Consider the following 9680-nt stretch of genomic DNA (forward strand, 5'->3'; position numbering starts at 1 on the left):
AACTTTAAATGGCCTTTCCCCAGTGGGTGCATGCAGGGAGAGGGTGAGGGTGAGGATTAATGGCCTTCTTATAAGGGCACTAATCCTATCATGAGGATACCCTCATGCCCTCATGCCTTACTCTAATCTAACCTTAATTACCTTCCAAAGACCACATCTCCAGATACCATTACATTGTGGGGTTAGAGTTTCACCATATGAATTTTGGAAGAACACAAACATAACATGCTATGAACGTCTAAATATAAGGCCAACGGCTTCCTGTTCAGAGGCGGCCTGGCGGTAGTAAGCGGCGGCGGCGGCGGCGGCGGCGGCGGCGGCGGCGACGGCGACGACTCCGCCCACGCCCACATCGGCGCGGTGACCGAGCGCCCGGGAGGGAGACTCGAGGTCCGCATCTTGTGCCGCTGCGCCAAGCCCGGCTCTGCGCCGCGATGGCCCCAGTGCAGCTGGAGAACCAGCTGGTCCCGCCCGGAGGCGGCGGAGGGGGCAGCAGCGGCCCCGCGTCAGCCCCGGCGCCTCCTCCTCCGGGAGCCGCCGTGGCGGCGGCCGCTGCGGCGGCGGCTAGCCCTGGCTACCGGCTAAGCACCCTCATCGAATTTCTGCTGCACCGGGCCTACTCGGAGCTCATGGTGCTGACTGATCTACTGCCAAGGAAATCTGATGTGGAAAGGAAAATAGAAATAGTGCAGTTTGCTAGCCGGACACGCCAACTCTTTGTTCGATTATTAGCTTTAGTAAAATGGGCTAATAATGCTGGCAAAGTGGAAAAATGTGCGATGATCTCGAGCTTCTTAGATCAGCAAGCCATCCTGTTTGTGGATACTGCTGATCGCCTGGCCTCATTAGCTAGAGATGCTCTGGTCCATGCACGCCTGCCTAGTTTCGCCATCCCATATGCTATTGATGTACTGACTACTGGGTCTTACCCACAGCTGCCAACCTGCATTAGGGATAAAATTATTCCTCCAGACCCAATTACCAAAATTGAGAAACAAGCTACACTTCACCAGCTGAACCAGATTCTTAGACATCGACTTGTAACAACAGATCTTCCTCCTCAGTTAGCAAATCTTACAGTTGCAAATGGCCGAGTGAAGTTTCGAGTGGAAGGAGAATTTGAAGCCACCTTGACTGTGATGGGAGATGAACCTGATGTTCCCTGGCGTCTTCTCAAGCTAGAAATTCTAGTTGAGGATAAGGAAACAGGAGATGGGCGAGCCTTGGTTCATAGTATGCAGATCAACTTTATCCATCAGCTGGTACAGTCTAGGCTCCTTGCTGATGAGAAACCTCTTCAGGACATGTACAACTGCCTGCATTCTTTCTGCTTATCACTTCAGTTAGAAGTGCTACATTCCCAAACTCTAATGTTAATCCGCGAGCGGTGGGGAGACCTCGTACAGGTGGAAAGGTATCATGCAGGAAAGTGCCTCTCCCTCTCAGTTTGGAATCAACAGGTTCTTGGGAGAAAAACAGGAACAGCATCTGTTCACAAAGTTACAATTAAAATTGATGAGAATGATGTCTCCAAGCCTTTACAGATTTTTCATGATCCTCCTTTGCCAGCTTCTGATTCCAAATTAGTAGAAAGAGCCATGAAGATTGATCATTTATCAATAGAAAAACTCCTGATTGACAGTGTCCATGCACGAGCTCTTCAGAAGCTCCAGGAACTGAAGGCCATTCTTAGAGGTTTCAATGCCAATGAAAATTCTTCCATAGAGACTGCACTTCCAGCTCTTGTTGTTCCCATCTTGGAGCCCTGTGGTAATTCGGAGTGTCTACACATTTTTGTAGATTTGCATTCTGGAATGTTCCAGTTGATGCTTTACGGACTTGACCAGGCCACACTAGATGACATGGAGAAGTCTGTGAATGATGATATGAAACGGATCATTCCTTGGATTCAGCAACTTAAGTTTTGGCTTGGACAACAGCGTTGCAAACAATCTATAAAACACTTGCCTACAATAAGCAGTGAAACATTGCAGCTGTCCAATTATTCAACCCATCCTATTGGAAACCTTTCTAAGAATAAGCTGTTCATTAAGCTTACCCGTCTTCCACAGTACTACATTGTTGTGGAGATGTTGGAAGTTCCCGATAAACCCACACAGCTGTCATACAAGTACTACTTCATGTCTGTGAATGCTGCAGATCGTGAAGACAGCCCTGTCATGGCCCTCCTGCTGCAGCAGTTCAAGGAAAACATCCAGGAATTAGTTTATCGTACAAAAAACGGGAAACAGCCTAGAAGCAGTACCAAGCGCAAGTTGTCTGATGATCTGTGTCCAGTAGAACCCAAGAAAACCAAACGATCAGGAGAAATGTGTGCCTTCAATAAAGTTCTAGCTCACTTTGTTGCTATGTGTGATACAAATATGCCATTTGTAGGACTTCGGTTGGAGCTGAGCTAATTTTTCTTCAGCTAACTCAGAAAACATCGGTCCCTCCCCAAGAACCTGTTAGTATTATAGTTCCAATCATTTATGACATGGCTTCAGGTACCACCCAGCAGGCAGACATTCCCAGACAGCAGAACTCTTCTGTTGCTGCTCCCATGATGGTCAGCAACATTCTGAAGAGGTTTGCAGAGATGAACCCACCACGACAAGGTGAATGCACAATATTTGCAGCTGTTCGTGATTTAATGGCTAATCTTACACTGCCCCCTGGTGGGCGTCCATAGACACTATTGTTTTTAAACCAGGAAGGCTGACAAAAGAGACAAAACAACAACAAAAAAATCTGAATTTCAGCCTTCAGTTTAAAAAAGCAAAAGGACTTTTTTGACTTTAAGAGCTGACTATTCTAAAGTGGGAAAAATTTTCAGGGTGCACTTCTTTCATCAAAAAGACCATCAATCTTTTGTATAGTGAACTTGTATAGTGTGTTTAAATGGGACACATTTCAAACTAGGTAATACGTCAGTGTCCGTTTGCCAGTAATAGATTTAATATTCTGTTTTATACTATAAAATCATGGAAATGCCAAACTTGTTTATTTAATTGTTTTCTTATGTTTTGGGTGTAATAGTCCTTTTTGGGGTTTTGTTTTTTAAGGCAGGTCTGTCATTTTTGAATACTGTAAAACTGTGATAAACTTTATATTGAAGCTGTATTTTAATATGACCGCTTTGAATCCTTACATGAAAATGTTCTGGGAGTTGTTATAAACACACCCCAAAGAAGCAATATTTAATAAAACTAGGTTAAAAAAAGTGAAAAAAAATATATAAGGCCAAATGTAAATAATATGTATTTTGTGTAGATTATATTAATGTTATTTTACATAGTAAATATATGATATGTTTACATATAGTAAATATATGATTTCACTGTAAGTAAATTTTACCTTAAAAAAAGAAATGGTAAAAAATTTTGAGGTTTATGATATGCATGCTATAGTGTTAAGGAGTGAAGTGTAATGAAGTCTGCAAATTCCTTTGAAATGCATCAAAAATAAGATGGATAAATGTATAGAAAGATAGATGTGGGTAAATAAATATAATAAAACATTAACATTGTCAAATACATCGTCGTTATATGGGTGTTCACTTTTACCTTTTATGTATATTTAGATGTTTTTATATTGAGAAAAAATTAAGAAACAATTATAATTTTACCCCTATTTTTTTTTTTTTTTTTTTTTTTTTTTTACCGCAGCATGTGGGATCCTCCCGGACCGGAGCACGAACCCGTGTTCCCCGCATCAGCAGGCGGACTCTCAACCACTGCGCCACCAGGGAAGCCCTACCACTATTTTAAAAACTTAAACAAAAGAGATTATAATGAACCCTGTGTGCCCATCATTCCAGCTTCAAGAATTATCAATCTTGTTCTGTTTATATTCCCACGCACTGTCTCACCTCTACCTTCCTGAATTATTTTAAGGTAAATATCAGACATCACATTGTTTATTCTGCAGACATTTCAGTTTGTATCTTTAAAAGATAAGGAATCTACATTCATCAAGTTATTGTTGAGCATATATGCTGTATTCAAGGGATACAATAGTGAACAACATAGACATGGTCTCTGATCCATGGTGCTTATAGTTTATGGGGAAGACAATAAACTAGTAAATAATTATAGATTATGATAAGTATATAGCCAGTTTGTAAAGTCTTCACTTGTGAGATATAAATATGAAACGATTTAATTTGTTTCCCCTATAACCATTACCACTGTCTTTAGAAATTCACTTAACTCTGTTGAATGGATTCCCTTAAGAATATTCTACTCTGGTCCTATAACTGCAGTCACTTTCAGTAACTAATACAGTCCCATTCCAAGTATTATGACTTAGGCCTGCCTGTTTAAGATCTTTAATCTCTTATTTAATTCATAGCTCTTCCCGTTCTCCTGGTGCAGGTGGACTTGTGGCTACAACAGTTCTTAGTGGAGGGAGTGGTAATGTCACTCCCTTTCTTTCTGCTTGGCTCTGCTCCTAAGTAAGGATGAGGAGGAGGGAGAAAGAATGTTCTCTGCAAGACTGTCCATGAAGAGTTATCTGTTCTTTTTCTTCTGGTTGTTGCTACTTCAGTAACAGTTCTCCCAATGTGTGAGGAGTCCGGATGCCAGCTCTCTTACTTGGAATGGGCACATTGTTGCTCTCTGGGGCCTCCCCTGTGCACTCTCTAATGTAGGAGAGGTCAATCTAAACCCTTTCTCCCAGACATCCCCACCAGTCCCTGCCAGGGGCAGTCTAACGTATAGCCTTTTGTTGTTGGGGGATCTTTGTCTGGAGGGGCTTCTTGGGGAGTGCCAGCAAGGGCCTTAAGCCTCAGCCACCTTCTGTGCTCTCCAGTTGACTCACCCATGGAGAATTTACGTGCATAACTCAAGGAGGAAGGGAATGCAGGCAGCTCCCATCTTAGTGCTCTTCTCTTAGCATCAACTAGCTCTCTCCTCCTTTCCTTCACCCCTAGGGGCATCAGGGGCTTATGCAGGGCAATGGTTCCGTGACTTTCAGACAAGTTCTCAGGAGAGAGGAGTAGTTTACTGCACTTTAAACTTGTGGGAAGGGAATGGGAGAACAAGATGAATGGCCTCCATCCTCTTTAGCTAGAGAAAAGCAATGGATTGTTGCCATCTACAATAAGTAATGTTCATTCATGGATATATGAACAAATTGGAAAAAAATTCAAATATCTACTTCTGTTGCAGAATTTATGATAAAGTGATTAATATTAGTAACTGACTTTCAAACACACAAATAGTGATAAGACTTCAGGGGTACAACAGTGTTCCGATTGTATATATCTTTCTCATCAGCCATCCTGCCTGAAACTCAGGAAATACAGGGTCCCTGGTTGTAAAATATGAGTACACTTGAAAAGTTCCTTGTCCTTATCTGGCAACCCAGATGGATGAATACCACCCTGAAGTTGCCTTTCTTAAAACCGTTAAGTAGTGTCACTTATGTTTTCTTGGCCATCCTGCATCTGTCTTGAAACAGGCTGCTACCCAAGACTTCCCAAGTTTATGATGATGTTTTTTTCAGAAATTAGTATGTATGTGTATTTTTCTTTTTCCTCTGGGTGACTTATATTATTTTTTCCAGATTTATTGAAATATAATCGACATATAACATTGTGTAAGTATTAGGTGTACAGTGTGATGTTTTTATATATGTATATATGGGGAAATGTTTACCACAATAAGGTTAGTTAATACATCCTTTATCTCACATAATTACCATTTTGTTGTTGTTGTTATGGTGAGAACAGTAAAGCAACATTTAAGTATATAATACAGTATTATTATCTATAGTCATCATGCTGTACATTAGATCCCTGGAACTTATTCATCTTATAACTGAAAGTTTGTACCCTTTGACCAACATCTCCCCATTCCCCCCACCAACCCCCAGACCCTGGTAACCGCCATTCTACTCTCGTTTTCTCTGAGTTTTGTGTTTCTAGATTCCACGTATGAGTGAGATCATATAGTATTTGTCTTTCTCTGTCTGAATTATTTCACTTGGGAAAATGCCCTCAAGGTCTAACCATATGGCCGCAAATGGTAGGATTTCCTTTTTTTTATGGCTGAATAATACTTGCGTGTATATTTTTCAAGGTGACACTTCTTCATAGACTTATTCCCCTCAACTCATACATAAATTGGGAGGATAATGCAGTCATTTATTGCTCAAATGGATACTGTATTTAATGAGTGCCTACTAGGTGCCAGGCAACTTGTTAGGGGCTGGGGATGCAACAGTGAGCAGGACAGCCCTGGCCTCTATCACAGAGCTTAGCAGTGAAGAAGGTATCCCTTGCTTGTGAATGAAGAAAACAAATCTTGATCCCTTACTTTCTTCTTCTAAAATAATTTTTAATTAAACATTTATAGTACATGAAAAAAAATGTGCAAATGTAAATCAAAACCACAATGAGATAACATTTCACACCCATAGGGTGGCTTATTATTAGAAGAAAAAAAGGGAAAAGTTTTGGCAAGGATGTGGAGAAATTGGAACCCTCATGCATTGCTGGTGGGAATGTAAAATGGTGCAGCTGCTGGGGAGAACAGTTTGGCAGTTCCTCAAAAAGTTAGAATTACCATATGATCCAGCAATTTGACTCCTAGGTATTTTCCCAAAAGCCTTGAGAGCAGGGACTCAAACAGATACTTATCCACCAATCTACAGAGCATTATTCATAATAGCCAAAGGTAGAAATCACCCAACGATTCATCAGCAGATGAATGGTATATCCACACAGTGGAATTCTATTCAGCCTTAAAATGGATGGAAATTATGACATATGCTACACCATGGATGAAAGTTTAGGAAACTATGCTAAATATAATAAGCCAGTCACAAAGAGACAAATATTTTATGATTCTACTTATGTGAGTTACCTAGAATAGGTAAATTCATAGAGACAGAAAAACAGAGGTTATCAGGGGTTGGGGGAAGGGAACAAATCAAAACCACAATGAGATAACATTTCACACCCATACGGTGGCTTATTATTAGAAGAAAAAAAGGGAAAAACAAGTTTTGGCAAGGATGTGGAGAAATTGGAACCCTCATGCATTGCTGGTGGGAATGTAAAACGGTGCAGCTGCTGGGGAGAACAGTTTGGCAGTTCCTCAAAAAGTTAGAATTACCATATGATCCAGCAATTTGACTCCTAGGTATTTTCCCAAAAGCCTTGAGAGCAGGGACTCAAACAGATACTTATCCACCAATCTACAGAGCATTATTCATAATAGCCAAAGGTAGAAATCACCCAACGATTCATCAGCAGATGAATGGTATATCCACACAGTGGAATTCTATTCAGCCTTAAAATGGATGGAAATTATGACATATGCTACACCATGGATGAAAGTTTAGGAAACTATGCTAAATATAATAAGCCAGTCACAAAGAGACAAATATTTTATGATTCTACTTATGTGAGTTACCTAGAATAGGTAAATTCATAGAGACAGAAAAACAGAGGTTATCAGGGGTTGGGGGAAGGGAAATGGGGAGTTATTTAATGGGTACAGAGTTTCTATTTGGGATGATGAAAAAGTTCTAGAAGTTGAGAGTGCTGATGGTTGCATAATGTTGTGACCATACTGTGCCACTGAATTGAACATTAAAAATGGCTGTAATGTAAATTTTATGTATATTTTAACCACAATAAAAATATGTGAATACTTTCCTTTTATTAAAAAATTCAAACGTTATAGACAAGGTGGCCTCTTTGACCACCTCCTCCATCCTGATTCTGGTTCCCCCTCTTCAGTGCTGCTGTGTTTACCCCTCTAGAGCTTTTTTTTTTTTAACATTTACCTATATTCATATGTACTTATTCAAAATGACACGTATTTTCAGCTTTATCCAAAAAGCATGTCTGCTTTAGTATGGAGATTTGAAACCATGATTTGCAGTAAAAATGTTCTAAGCAACAGGGCTTCCTTACTTATTAATGGGGACTTTTTTAGTGGATATACATCTTTAAAGGTTTTTTTTATTTTTATTTTTTTCATTGTGGCAAGTCAGTGCCTGCAGACCCACTTTTGTTTATGCTAAAGCTGTCCAGCTCAGGTTTCTCTCCTGCCTAGGGAACGCTCTGTTCCCCTTGCTGGATTCTAGGTATAAACTCCCAGTTTTGGGTCACTCCTCGATTTTGCACTGGACTGCTTTAGTAGGCAGCCTCTCAGTGTGCATAAGTTTATTTAAATCATTTTCTTATCCTTTCCTTGTTTCCATTCCAGCTTCTAGTTTGCTGAGATATCAAATAGATGTCAGAGTTTATATTAAAATTTTGTGTTACTATGTTCAAAGATGATGCATCCTCATTTTGAGAAAATTAAGGCAATTTAGAATGGTTACAAAACAGAATGTGTAATAACATTGCAGTTTGATAACATCTTTCCAGACATTTCTTAATGTCAATACCCACAGGTGCCAACACACAATTTTATATAAATGGGATCATAGTATGCACATTGTACTGCAATTGGGCTTTCTTAAATTAAAAAAAAAAAGTCCTTACAGTTTTCTCTGTCAGTGGATATAGATCTACAATATCCATTTTTTGACTCATGATAATATTTTTAAAATAGTATGAGATTTGCTCTTATTTTATAGAAAAGCACAAAGAAGCAAACATTCTCCCATCCCTGATAGCCTGTAGGAAACAGTTTGTTAAATTAAAAGAAACAAATCTATGAGATTAGAAAATTCATGCTACGAAAAGTTACCAAATAAAAAGTGAATGTTGAGAGCCACCCTCCCTTTCCTTGTTCATCTTCCCAAGGCTAAAATGCCTTTCTTAGTTTCTTGTGAATCCTTCAAAACATACAAACTTATTTATATATACTGATTTCTATCTTTCTATCTCCTTTTTGTCTGTTTTTAACACAAAAGATCATAGTATACACAGTTATTTACTTTGCTTTTTCATTTAATATGTTATGGGGATAGTTCCCTAACTGCAAGGTATAAAAAATATATATTATAATATATAATATAATATAACATAATGCATATATTTCTGAGCTGCATAAAAAGTCATTTGTTATAATATGCCACAATTTATTTAATTAGTTCCCTATCATGGTAATTTTGGATGTTCCTAGGGTTTTGCTTGTTTGTTGTGTGGTTTAGATTTTACTCCTACTGGTAGAACAGTGTTGCAAGAATATCTATGTACTTATCTTAAGTCTTATCAGCATATCTACAGAGAAAATCCTAAGCATTGAGGACTGGGTTAAAGGATATATGTGTTTTACATTTTGATGGAAATTGACCAAATTATTATCCAGAAAGGTTGCACCAAATAACCTGCCAACAAAAGTGTTTGAGTGCTTGTTTCTGAAACTTCCACAAGCATTGGTTATCAAAAATTTTAGTTGTTGCCAATCAAATACATTAAAATTGGTGTCTTGTTCTGATTTGCATTTAGTTTATTATGAATGAAGTTGAGATACTTAAAAAAATTTCATTGGCCATTTGTAGTTTTTTTCTTGAAATTGTTTATACACATTCACTATTTTTTTTCTCCTGGGCTGTTCATCTTTTTCAATAGCTATCAGTAGAATTTGTATGAATACCTAATGTTTAATGAGCAAAGTATTACATTATTTTATAATTTATTCAACTACCTAATAATGAACACTTAGGATGTTTACAATATCATACTGCAGTTTCAAGTATTCTTATACTTACAT

General features: G+C 38.8%; 1 protein-coding gene across 1 annotated transcript; it reads left to right on the top strand.

The window, feature by feature from the left end:
• The first annotated feature begins 254 nt into the window (after positions 1-254).
• Positions 255-2420, top strand: LOC112397865 (mediator of RNA polymerase II transcription subunit 14). The gene has a single exon (XM_024742148.1). It carries the CDS (start codon positions 435-437, stop codon positions 2418-2420), a length of 1986 nt encoding a protein of 661 aa, XP_024597916.1. The 5' UTR covers positions 255-434.
• The last annotated feature ends 7260 nt before the right edge of the window (positions 2421-9680 follow it).

Source organism: Neophocaena asiaeorientalis, unplaced genomic scaffold (genome assembly GCF_003031525.2).
Source record: "Neophocaena asiaeorientalis asiaeorientalis breed wild unplaced genomic scaffold, Neophocaena_asiaeorientalis_V1.1 scaffold259, whole genome shotgun sequence".
In the NCBI taxonomy this organism is placed as follows: Eukaryota; Metazoa; Chordata; class Mammalia; order Artiodactyla; family Phocoenidae; genus Neophocaena; species Neophocaena asiaeorientalis.

What these genes read in the sequence shown, in the direction of transcription:
- LOC112397865 (XM_024742148.1), top strand. Translation starts at nt 435, where the DNA reads ATGGCCCCAGTGCAGCTGGAGAACCAGCTGGTCCCGCCCGGAGGCGGC.